At 47.2% G+C, this 13,007-nt stretch overlaps 1 protein-coding gene across 1 annotated transcript; it reads right to left on the bottom strand.

Annotated features, from left to right (window-relative positions):
• Window positions 1-246: 246 nt before the first annotated feature.
• On the bottom strand, window positions 247-9,688 carry EXOSC2 (exosome component 2; the record flags this gene model as incomplete). Its single annotated transcript, XM_080927171.1, has 9 exons — window positions 247-887; window positions 1,828-1,956; window positions 2,752-2,928; window positions 4,654-4,722; window positions 5,416-5,481; window positions 6,532-6,621; window positions 6,753-6,798; window positions 8,595-8,696; window positions 9,567-9,688. 9 exons carry the CDS (start codon window positions 9,686-9,688, stop codon window positions 807-809), a joined length of 882 nt encoding a protein of 293 aa, XP_080783297.1. The 3' UTR covers window positions 247-806.
• Between the last annotated feature and the right edge of the window lie 3,319 nt (window positions 9,689-13,007).

Below are 13,007 nucleotides of genomic sequence, written 5' to 3'. Positions count from 1 at the left end.
TAGCAGCAATGGCTCACTCACACTCACAGGCAGGACAAGCATAGCAGAGGACACTGCCAGGACCTCAGGCACTCCTAAGGATGTGTCAAGGCCAGCTCCTGCTGGTGGACACGCTGAAGGAGGACCTGAGATGCTAAACAGAAACAGCTCACACGTGGGAAGGAAGCCCGGGTAGAGGGTATGGATCCCTCGAACCTGTCAGCAGAAAGAACACACGGTGGGACTCAGATTCTAACAAACGCTCTCTTTATTCTCATATACACGTGACCCTGGCCTAACTGCACCACCTTCTCTCCAACTGCACACTTGTGCATCAAAGGAGACAGAGCAGAAGTGGAGAGAGACCACTGGTGATGGCACTGCATGTCTTTGTCTTTGGTTTTCTTTTTCCGGGGTTGGAGTAGGGCTGGAAATTGAACCTGGGAACTAGTACATGTGAGGAAGTGGTCCACCCTGAGATACATCCACAACCCACCATGTTTACTACCAAGAAAGTTTCATGGGGCACTGTGTGGTGTGATTGGAAGACATAATTCTCCAAGTTATTCCAAGGTAAGTAAGTCATCAGGCTGGGACACTGCTCTGAAAGACCTAAACCTACCCCTTGTACTGGGACCCAAGAGCCAAACCCACCATTTACTTCCCCCTAGCTTTGTCTCAGAACAGGAGTAGACAGGGCTGGCTCTGCAGCCCCGCTGCAGGTGAGTAACATGTTTGTCAGATCCTCCCTGGAAACCACATGGCAGATTTTTCACTCCCAAAACTGGTCAAGAGAGGTGCACAGTCCCATCCTGCCGCTCTTGGCCTCATCCCTCCTGCTCCAAAAGCCTCTGGCGTGTTTCTAGCATGATCTCCTCCATTACTTCTGGTTTTAAGATGTCTTTGATCTGAAGAAAACAGAAAACAGTATGTGTTCATTCAGAAACGCCCATCAAGCCAGCTGGAATGAGGGATGAAGCCTGGCTAACATACACTTTCTGCATCCTGCACTCCATCAGAGACTGAGCAAGCACACAATCCCAGCTCCAGACCCAGCTTAGAAAACCAGCCAACAAGGTGCCCTCAGAGAGCTGACAACATCCTATTCTGTCAGTCATCAAATGATACCTGAGGGCTGGAGAGGTGGCTCAGTGGTTAAGAGCACTGGCTGTTCTTCCAAAGGACCTGAGTTCAATGCCCAGCAACCACATGGCAGCTCACAGCTGCTAGTAACTCTAGTTCCAGGGGATCTGATGCTCTCTTCTGGCCTCCGCGGGCACCAGGCATGCACAGGGTGCATAGACATCCATCCATGCAGGTAAAACACCCATACACATAATTTTTTTTAAATCAAGAACTTAAAAAAAAAGAAGAAGAAGACGAAGCTGGAGAGATGGCTTAAGAGCACTGACTGCTCTTCCAATGGTCCAGAGTTCAATTCCCAGCAACCACATGGTAGCTCACAACCATCTGTAATGTGATCTGATGCCCTCTTCTGGTGTGTCTGAAGACAGTGATAGTGCGCTCATATAAATAAATAAATAATTTTTTAAAAGCTTTATTAAAAAATATAAAAATAAATCAAGAAGATGACTGAATTTTGGGTCAGGGATGATAAGTGTTGAAAGCTATCATGGTTTAAAAAAATCCTATCTGGTATCCCTATCGTGAATCAAATCCTAGCATGGGACTAGACACTGAGAATACTGGAAACATCTCAGGAACATGGCAGGGACTCCTGAGGTTGTCTCCAGGCCAGTTCCTGCCACCGGGTATGGGAAGGAAAGTGGAACACTGAAGAAACACAGAAGCAGCTCACACGCAGGGAGAGGAGTCTGGGTGGAGTACCTGATGTGCAAGGGAGGCCTCATAGCAGTACAGGATGCTGGTGTCGTAGAGCATCATTCTCTGAGTTACCAGCAAGACTACACAGTTCCGAAGCCGGGAGATCACCTCTCGATCACTAAGGGCTACTGGCTACACGGGGACACAAAGGGGAAGGAGAAAAAAAAAAAAAAACAAACAGGATCCAAATAAGCAAACAGTCCCATAAGCCACAGAAGAGAGAAATTCCATTTCCACCATAAAATTCCATATCCCTCAAACATCAAACTGTGGAATTCTTTAATTTTTAAATGTGTACAAGTACAATTTCATGTACACTTATGCTCTTAAGTTCAAATGCATGTGGAGGTCAGGGGCCAACCTCCAGTACCATCCTAAGACTGCCATCCAGCTCCTTTGAAACAGGGTCTTATTGGCAAGCCCCCAGGGGTCCTCCCACCCTCACCTCCCCAGCACTGGGATTACATGTACACCAACACACCTGACATTGTCACCTGGGTTCTAGAGTTTGAATCAAGACCTCATGCTCACAATATAAGTGCTTTACCAACTGAGCCATCCCAGCAGGACCCCTACTTCTGCAGAGGCTGTTTGGTTGTTACTCTGCAACTTTTTGACATTTACCAGCAAAGCTCAAGTTCAAAGCCACCAAGTCTGCCTCTTCGAGGAAGAGGAGACTCTTAGGTGTTCATGAATTGTAGACATCTGCAGCTCATGCAGACAGGTAGCTTCCCAAGATACTACTGCTGAGATGCTGCAAAAACATCTTTGTGAGTTCACTCACAATGCTCTACAATGACAGACTCACCCAACACTGCATTTCTCAGAAAACATCATAGGTGTGGCACAAGACTACTGATCTATTAAAAGGCAACAGAGCTCAGTAGGTAAAAGTGCTTGCTAAATGCCAAAATGACATTCACTCACCTCCAGGTTGGCAGTGAAGCCCCCCGCATCCTCATCCTTGTGCTCAGGTGTTGGGTAGATCCAGATGAAACCGTTGTTACCCAGAATCACTGAGGCACCACATGGCAAGTCATGGAAATGAGTCTTCTGTCTTTTCACCAGGGAAGGCGAGACCTGGACTAAAACTCCCTGACCTAGCTAAAGAGACAGACCATAAGACAGGCAGAGTAGCACATGCCTATAACTCCAGCACTTGGGAGGTTAACGCCAGCCCGGGCTACATGAAACCCTGTCTCAAAACAACAAACAGAAAAAGAAGTGGATCAGAAGCCAGGTAGGGGAACACAGCCTCTGAGAGGCTAGAGCAAGAGACTCACTAATACCAGGCTGGCTGAGCTATCTACTAAGACCCCCCCCCTCCCAACCACTACCACCAAAAAAAAAAAAAAAAAAAGCAAGAAACAATCAGTGAGATGAATACAAACTAGGCTTCAGAATACACAACCTACCCAGTGTGCCCCACTGTCCCCACCATCCCTCCTGTAAACACTGCCGTCACCCAGTGCACAGACAGCATGCATTTTACAGAAAACATTTCTGGCCCATAGCGATTTACACATCCCAGAGAAGGTGGCAGTCAGGTTGGCAAGATGGTGGTAAAGGCATGTGCTGTCAAGCCAAACTGAGTTCAATACCCAGAACTCACATGGTAAGAGATAACCACTAACCACTTCTACAAGATGTTCTCTGACCGACACACATGCCATATGGGGCATGCAAATCCATCCATCCATCCATCCATCCATCCATCCATCCACCCACCCACCCATCCATCGTTTTTCAAGGCAGGGTTTCTCTGTGCAACACTGACTATCCTAGAACTCACTCTGTAGACCAGGCTAGCTTGAACTCAGAGATCCACGTGCCCCTGCCTCCACCACCGCTCGGCAGCTCATTTTAATTAAAAGAAGGTGGCTGTCAGTACTCCTCACTTCCCTTTGCCTTATAACTCAGGGCAGGTGTGCTGGCCATTACAAAAACTAAAGCCAATGAGAAGTCTCCCACGGGCCACTTAAGTTCCACTCCATGACTCTAGCTTGAATCTTAACCTCGATTTCCCATGCCACCCACAAGATGTGGTCCACTGGATTGGCAAAACCATGCCAGGTCTCAACAGGTCAGTTGTAATGTAATCCACATACAATAAGAAAGTGTCTACAGCACCAGGCTGGAGTTCAGCACATGCACTTCCTCCTACCTACTTCAAGTACATGTTCAGGAACATGGTGACAGCTGCCACTTCATTAAAGAACACTGATTTTTAATTCTTCTCAGAAAACGATGAGCCAAGAAACAAAGATGCCCTAATGTGTCCTAGGAAGCATGCTATCTTTAAAATAAACCTCAATAATGGAAACTCACAGAAGCAGGCAAAATTCATCTAGAGGCTCAGATGGGAAATTCCTCTCTGCTAGCACTATATTGACTGTGCTGTAGACATGGTTCTGCAGACTTGTAGCCAGCCTCTCAATGCTGAACCGAGCATCTCCCAGAGAGAACATTGTCTCAGAGCCCAAAGCAGAGGGGCTCTGCCAGAACAGGTTCCTCAAGAGAAAAGGGATTTAGGATACCAATCACCCTGCCTGTCATGGCAGCAGGAGTTCTCTAACCCGACAGGCTAATAGTCCTAAATAACTGGGTTCTGTGTTGTTGCTTTTTGTTCTAAGATGGAGGGGTGCAGGAAGAGGTAGTCTCTCTTTGTAACCCATGGGCTTCCAGTTTTAATTTACCTACTTCAGTCTTTATAGTGCTGGGATTACAGGCCCATGACACCACACCCAACTAACTACCAGGTCTTTAGGTCAGCATGCCAGGGAGCTACAGGGATTCAGAACTGAACTAAAGCCTCAAAGCCTGACTTACCTTTCCGTATTTCAGGCTCCTCGTGTGCAGAGAAACAGCTCCGTCCGAGAACACCGCCTGGACTTCTGCCTACTCATGTGGTGAAGGAACAACTGTAGCCTTGGCAACCCACACTTGTGCCATTTGCCTGCAGCCAGCTCCTCCCCACCACCCGCATCACCAGCAGGTCACTCTGGCCTGTATAGAAGACATCACGATGACCTCAGTTTCCCCCTGGTTGGCAAGAGTATCTTGATACAAGCAATCCTTTCATGATACATGCTCACATCATTTAGAAAATGTGAGGGCTGGCTGTGCGTAGACACCTGCCATCAAACCTGACAAGGTCAGTTCTATCCCACAGGGTAAAAGAGGACCAACTAACTCCTACACATTGTCCTCTCCTCCACACAGTGATTGCACACATAAACAAATATGATCAAATAGACTTTAAGATAAAGAAAATTTGCGTCCAAATTCTCTCGATTTGGACACAGGCAAGGATAATGGCCTATGCCTGCATCTCAGTACTCAGGAAGCTGAGAGAGGACTACGTGTATCTGAGGACAGCTTGTGGTACACAGTGAGTTCCCAGCCAGTCTGGGCTACCCTTTTTAAAAAGAAAGGGAAGACCATTGAGTCTTCACCATGAATCACATTACAAAACCCAGGGCATTGTTCTGAGCTAAGGAAAACAGTACAGTGGCAGCAGAGCCCTGAGCATGTTACCCTGGACTCCGTCCCTGCGCAGCCCTGTAGGACAGAAAGAAAGGTGCAGGATACGCTGATGAGGTCACCTTCCTGTAAGAAGCCTCTCATGGCCAGCTCATCCTCTGCAGACCTTCTCCTCTGAAACACAGAAACATGAGCACATGACACAGACCTTCGCAGAAGGGGCTCTCTCCACCACCGCTCTCTGCTTGAGGCTAAACATGGAATTTTTTTTGCCCTCCCCTCCGATTTAAACATGGTATTTTTAACATGGAGAACTATGCAAGAGGTAGCCAGAACTACTGGTGGGACCCTCCTCTGAGTTGACAGTCAGACCCTGTGCAGTTGACTGAGCTTGTCTCCCACTCACCCACACTTCACACCTGGCTCTGCTCACATATCTCCCTTCACCTCAGAAACTAGAGGTGAAGGCTCCAAGGCCCCCCACTGTTTTCTGGCGCCAGTGTTTCCTGGTTCTCCTGCTGCCTTACAGCTCTGTTATTTCCTAGCCTCCGCCTATCTATCTATAAGGTCATCCAGGGACTTGACCATGCATCCTTTAACCTGCCACTCTCCATAGGACCCAGCTCAGAGAGCCTCTCCAAAATATGACAGGCCGAACCACGCTATAGACAGAAGCTGTTTGCAATAACTAAGTGCCATCCAAGTCACTGAATACTAAGGACAAGCAGGGCATAGTGGCATTTGCGAGGCTGAGGCAAGAAGACATCTGTGAGTTCCAGGCCAGCCTGGTCTTCATAGTAGGTTCTAAGCCAGGGCTACACAGAGAAACCCTGCCTCAACCCCACAAACTCCTCACTCCATAAAAAAGAAGAAGAAGCAGAAAAAAAAAAAAAAAAAAAAAAAAAAAGAAACAATCAAGCTAAGCAAGCCTTCAAAGGATCACCTTCCCTGTGCAAGGCTGGGGCATCAAGAAAGGAAATCAGCACTAAGATGCAGAAACCTCTTCCCAGCTCCCTCCTGGGAGGCCACTCCACAGGTGTTTCTGGTCTTACCAAACACTAGCTGCTGCCCATGTTGAGAGCACAGGGCCAGGAGAAATGCCTCTGTGTTCATCAAAGAAGCACACTCTGTAAGACCATAATGACCTCCTGTAAAGTAGACTTCTCAGGTGGAGCAGAGGCCCCACAGCTCAACAGGACAGTTGGAGGATGGGCCAGCACTTACCAGCTCCCCTCCAGGCAGATTCATGGATGAGAGGAGCAAGACGGAGTCCAGCCTGGAATTGGTCTCCACCTTCCACCTCTTCTGCTGGACCTAAAGGAAATAAACACAGGATAGCATCTCACATCAACCCAGAACAAAGGCCCCTTCTTCATACTTTCACAGAACGAAGCCCCACCCCACCCCACCCACCAGCCTCCTCACTTTGGAAACATCGACTTTACCTCTGTAATTCTCCCCACTACAATGTCTCCAACTTCTCCATTGTATCTGCAAGAGAAAACAGACGCTTACCCAGTAGCCGGTGGGCTGGCCAAACCAAGCAATATCTGAGGCTGAACAAACAGAAGGGACTTCATTAGCAAATGGATATAATTACTGTTTACACCTGGGAGATTTAGAATCTCTCTGTGTCTATTTCCTTAGCTGTCCTGAAAACAACTGCTCATTGCAAGCTGTTAAATCTCCACCCTCCCTGGTCAGGCGCTTTGCTGGTCCCTCACCCTGATTCCAGGGGTGAAATGCTCTGTTAGGGTCCAGGGATTCCACTATGTCTCTTTTCTGCTCATAGCTCCCTCAATTACAGTGCGCTCACTAAGTTTTAATGGTGAGAGGTAGGTATGGTGGGGAATTACCCATAATCCCAGCGCTTTGGAGGTGGACTCACAGATATGGCTCATGAGCGCTTGTAAAGAAAATGAACTCAAGGTGAACCCTCCAGCAGCTGCTCCCCGTTCCCCACAGCAAACTGCTCTCCCATTCATCCCCGGCTCAGTAAGTGTTCACCCCACCTCATGCTTAAGCCAAAACCTTGATTCCTATCACACTCTGGGATGAGCCCAGCACAAATCCTGATGAAGGCACCTTAAAATGTATGAGGGGAAACTGGAAACTAGGAACTAAAAACACCTCTATTCTTCTATTAACTATCCCTAAACACATCAGTTACTGCAACGCCCTTCAAAGAAGGATACTCGGAAAGCAAAGTATACAGAGGAGCTAGCCACTGCCCGCCACAGCTTGGTCATTTGTCAGATGAATACAGTTCCACAGTACAGCTCCCTAAACATGCCCTGTCCCCCTTCACTGCCTCCATGGCAACCACAGCCAATGATTAAGACATATGTCAGATCACAGCATTCCTCTGCTTGATCCCTTCCAAGGGCTTCCCAACTGACAAAATATGAAGCCCAAATCCTCACTGTCACTGCCAAGCAGGGTGACCACGTGCCTACTGCAGCCCTGGCTCAGCTGACTACTCAGTCCCAAGCTCACTGACTTCTCTCTGGACTATCCTTTATGGGCTTCTTCTAGGCACTCGGCCCTATGTTTAAGTACTTTACCCATAGCATGTCACTGAATTCTGAATGAATAATCCTAAGGTGGTTCTTTTCTTTAAGATGCAGAAAAGGAAAGTAAGCCAAGACTTGGAGGGATCAAGTGACTTGAAGAAACCTTTGAAGCTCACCCTTCACACAGTGACCTAGTTTGCTTTCTGTTGCCGTAATAAATACTACAACCAAAAGCAACTGGAGAAGGAAAGGGTTTATTTGGCCTATAGATTACACTCCATCTTCAAGGAGTGCCAGGCAGGAACCTGGAGGCTGGCTTACTTCTCAGACTCAGGTTCCCTCTCCCCACCACACACACACACACACACACACACCTGTCCTGAAACTCAGAGAGCTGCCTGCCTCTGCCTCCCAAGTATCAGGATTAAAGGTGTGCGCCACAGTGCCCATTCTTACACACCCCAGGCCCACCTGCCCAGGGAATGACACTGCCCACAGTGGGCTGGGTCCTCCTAAATCAATTAAGTTAAGAAAATGCTGCCATAGACATGCCCACAAGCTCATCTGATGAAGACAATTCTTCAGTTTAGGTTCCCGACCACAAGGTAACTCTAGCTTTCTGTCAAGTTGGCTGCTGGCACCAACTGTGACAAAGAGCCACACTTGACATAGCAGGCGTGTGACAGGAATGATCCTCGATGATATGGGGAGATGGAAAAGGCCTGTGAGCAACCCAGATGCTCCAAGAAAGAGATACAGACCTTCTGTCCTCACCTGGTTTTCAAGGCTTTGACACAGATCAGCTTGTTCACTCTCTCCACAGAGCCGGCCACAGATGCAATGAGCTTCTCTTCCCCCATGTATGTCCCATGGCCCCTGTGCAAGAACAAGACCACAAAAAAAGGATACCAGTGTCATACTGGAGGATAGCTCTCCCATCTAGAACATGGTTCTTGAGCCTAAGAGGCTCCCCCTGCTTTGAGCCTCACGGACATCTCCATCTTAAAGAAGTGTGCTCAAATGTCGCTTTTCAGTAACGTAAGTGCACATTCCAGGCAACACAGGGATTCCCCACTGCTCCTAGTCCACCCCATTCCCAACTACACCCCTGTTCTCCCCCTTCCAACGCATTTACTGTTTCTGTTCCTTGCTAGATCATAAACTCCACCTTTGGCACCCCAACCACACAGACTATGTTGAACATATGCTCCAAGTATGAAGGAATGAATCCTAAGATATCTGCCATTGAATACCTTAAACTTAAAGCTTAGAGGCAACGCTATAAACACCATAACCTCGTTTGTACCAAAAAGAAAAAAACAGGTGTGATGGGCGTCCACACCTTTGAGTTCAGAATTTGGGAGGCAGAAGCAGGTGGATCTCTAGAGTTCTGAATCAGAGCAGTCTTCAGAGGGCTGTAAAAAGGGTCCTGCTCCCAGCCCTCCCCAGTTCTCCCTCCCCAGGAAGGCTCAAACATCTTGAGTTTCAGGATAAGGGTCGAAAAGTTCCGGACGCCATAGATCAAAGGAGGAATCAGGAACTGACAGAGGAACACTCAAGATGCAGGGAGTCAGAAGCATGAGGCTCGGGAAGGAGGGAACTAGTATGGATACTCCGATGTGTCCTGGGTACCTCGGTGACTTAGATAAAAAGGGACAGGAGGCCTGGGTTCCGGGGCAGCGGGCCACGTGCAGAGAGCTCTGTAGCCGCTTCCTGAGGCCTTGGGACTCCCAAATCTTTACGTACCGCATGAAGCCTGTGTCCGTGGTAATCGTGTCCCCCGGCACCACCAAATGTTTCTTGGAGTCGCGGCCCAAGCTCTCACTGAGAGGTTTGCGAGCCTTAGGGAGCCTCATCTCCAACGCCATCTTGGCGCCAATGATTTGCGCAGGCGCAGCTCCACATAGTCGCCTCAATTCCCACCTACCTTTAGAGAAGCGACCAATGGAAATGTATAATGTGGCGGCCATGTTGACTATTGGCAACTATTAAGTTAACTCAAGGAAAAGAGGGTACCAAGTTGCCATGTTTACTATTGGCAAGAGAGCTCCTGGGAAATGATGAATTCTCACGTTGTAAGGAAATATGACCTAAGTTTAGTTTGGTGTTTGTATTTGAGAAAAGGTCCCGTGTATGGCTGGCCTCAAACTCTGAACAGTTGAAGATAACCCTGCTGAACTCCAGATGTTTGAGTAGGCTGTGGTTTTGGTGGTGGAGGTAGTGGCATTTTTTGCATTTGATTGGTTTGTTGTTTTATGTGTATAGGCGTTTTTCCTGCAGGTTTATCTCTGCAGCACTCCAGTGTATGATGCCCACAGAGGCCAAAAGAGGACGTTGGAACCCTCAGAACTGGAATTACAGATGTTTGTAAGCTACCATATGGGTGCTGGGAATCGAAACCAAGTCCTCTGGAAATACAGCCAGTGCTCCCAGCCAGTGTCTCTCCAGCCCAGGTGTAGGATTTTTTAAAGATAGTACTCATGTCAAACCAGCTGTGTAACCCTGGAGGCCCTTAAACTCCTTCCCCTCCTCCGCCTACTAAGAGCTGGAATTACAGGTATAAACCACCACACTAAATTATATAAGTTTTTACTCAAACCATCACATTTCATCGTTTTATTTATTGTTATCCAAGTCTAGAGATTGAGAAATGAACCTTGAGTTTGCCATCCAACTCTAAACCACTATAATCTAATATTTTGTAGGCTATAGATTTAGGACTAGGATTTACAGGAAATTCAATCTGAGCAGAAGATAGAGCCCTTTGAATACTGCTCCTAGTGGGCCTTGTATATTCTACAGCAGAGCTGCCCCATAGGTACTGGTTTGGGTCCTCACCTACTGCCCCAATGGCTTTACTGTGCTTTAATAAGAAACTCTTCTGGTGATGACATGTGTCTTCTGAAAGATGACTGTTGTAAAAGCCATGACAAGCAAATCTGTAAGGAGATATAAATGTTAGCTTTTATTCTCCTGCTGTAGTTGTTGTCTGGGAGGCTTACTGCCTTTGTTTGCTAACCGAGGTCTAGTCCTGGAAGCTTCTAGACTCTGAACAATCTTGTCTAGACCTAAAATGTTTTCAGCCTCTGAGACTTGCTGCTGAATAAACTCACCATTTCTTATTCTTTCTGATCTTTGGCTGGCTGATTCAACTCAGTTGTTCTGGCTCAAACTCCTTTTCCAGCTGACTCATCAGATCTGTCTTTTCTCCCAGCCTCTAGATTCTTCTGCTTGGCCTCAAACTAACTCTAGCAATGTTTTCTTTCTTTCCTTTTTTTTTAGGCAACATTTTTTTTATGTATGTGTTTTTTCTTGTATCCAGAAGAGGGTTTAGGATCCCCTGAAAGTAGAGTTTCTTTCTTTCTTTTTCTTTTTTCTTTTTAGATTTATTTATTTTATTTATATGACTACACTGTAGCTGTCAGACCCACCAGAAGAGGGCATCGGGTCCCATTACCATGGTTGCTGGGAACTGAACTCAGGACCTCTGGAAGAACAATCAGTGCTCTTAACCACTGAGCCATCTTTCCAGCCCTAACAATGTTTTCTAATCATCTGGCTCCTTCTTGTTCTATGGCTCATTCTGTTTTTATGTGTGTCTTACTTGTTCTCTCTTATATATGCTCTGTAAAACTCTAGAAGTAAAATTGCCTCCTTCCTCTCTCTGCGCTGCTCTCTCTTAAGTAGCCTGTCCTCATGAGAGTAGGGCATATTCTACTCCGTCAAATCTTTCTCTGACTTGTCACTTTTTCTGCCACTTAATTGAACATCAGTCTCAAACATGGGCGCTTCCTTCTTACAAACTAACTTTACCTTCATTGTTTAGGATTAAAGGTGTGTGCTAAGGGCTGAGCCACAGCACAACTAAAAAGATAGTTCAAATTCCTATAACAAGGACGCCATGTACATACAGGGTACAAAGACCTTTGCTTGTATTCAATTACACCTGAGTGGATGCTGTTCAGTGTTGGATAAAAGATATGTCTCCTGTGGCTTTCTCTGAGCATCCTATTTAACGGAGGCTGTTTCCCCTTCTCCCATCATCCACTGATCCCCATTTTCCCTGGCCCTGCAAGGTTTGAAGCTCAGCGGAATTGTTTGTCTTTTCTTTGTTTTCAGACAAAAATCTCTATATATAGCAAGCCTAAACTTGTTTCGTACACCTTAAACTCACAGAGATCTGCCTACCTTTGCTTCTCGAGTGCTGGGACCTCCCAGAAGCATGTACTGCCAGGCCTTACCTCAGCACATTGAATTTCAGCCTCACAGAATCAACAGCATAGTTCTCCACTCAAATGGGACTCTAAAGGAAACTATCGGAAAGGTTGCATGTACTGTGAGCAGGAAATGAGGTAAATCTGGTCCTCTCCCCCCCACCCCCCGAAGACGCATCTGGCCAAGTGTTTCTAATCTCCAAAGGGTCAGCATTCTTACTCTAACCAACTCTCACAACTACATTTATCAAGAAAAATACTGAGCAGCCAGGGCCTTCCTTACCCTCCCTCGGGCCTGGAGGAAGGAAGCCAGCCAGAGTCCAACTGTTGAGTCAGCTGTGGCCATAAGAGGGCAGTGGTGTCCTTTAAGACATCCTACTGACCCTCCCAAGGCCTCAGGGAGCATCTCCAGCCCAAAACACTGATCCAGCGCCATCCTTCAGGGAAAGATATTCATTGACTTCACCCTCTTCATCCTTGTAGCTTTCATAGCACAGAGCCTGTGGCAGTCAGATGACACCGTGGACACCTAATTATACAGAAGGAAACTAAAGCCCAGGAAGAACTAGAATTTGCATAGTAGCAGCAGCCAACCTCATTCCATTTTCTACCAGTTTTTCCTCAGCACCTTCACCATTAACCAAACATTTTCCAGGCACTCTCTGGCCCTGTGCTGAGTCCTCTCTGGTCCTGTACTGAGTATTCACTGGCCTTGAACTGAGTGCTCACTGCTCCTGTGCTGAGTGCTCTCTGGCCCTGTGCTGAGTGCTTGCTGGTCCTGAGTGCTCTCTGGTCCTGTTCTGAGGGCTCTCTGCTCCTGTGCTGAGTGATGCTCTCTGGCCCTGTCTTAAGTGGTACTCACTGGCCCTGTGCTGAGTGCTCACTGTTCCTGTGCTGAGTGGTGCTCTCTGGTCCTGTGCTGAATGTCTCTGCTCCTGTGCTGAGTGTTCTACAAGCATGTTACTTACATGTT

The sequence above is a fragment of the Micromys minutus genome (genome assembly GCF_963924665.1).
Source record: "Micromys minutus genome assembly, chromosome: 13".
NCBI lineage: Eukaryota > Metazoa > Chordata > Mammalia > Rodentia > Muridae > Micromys > Micromys minutus.
Note: the sequence above shows the minus strand (reverse complement) of the source record. Positions and strands in the feature narration are given on the sequence as shown.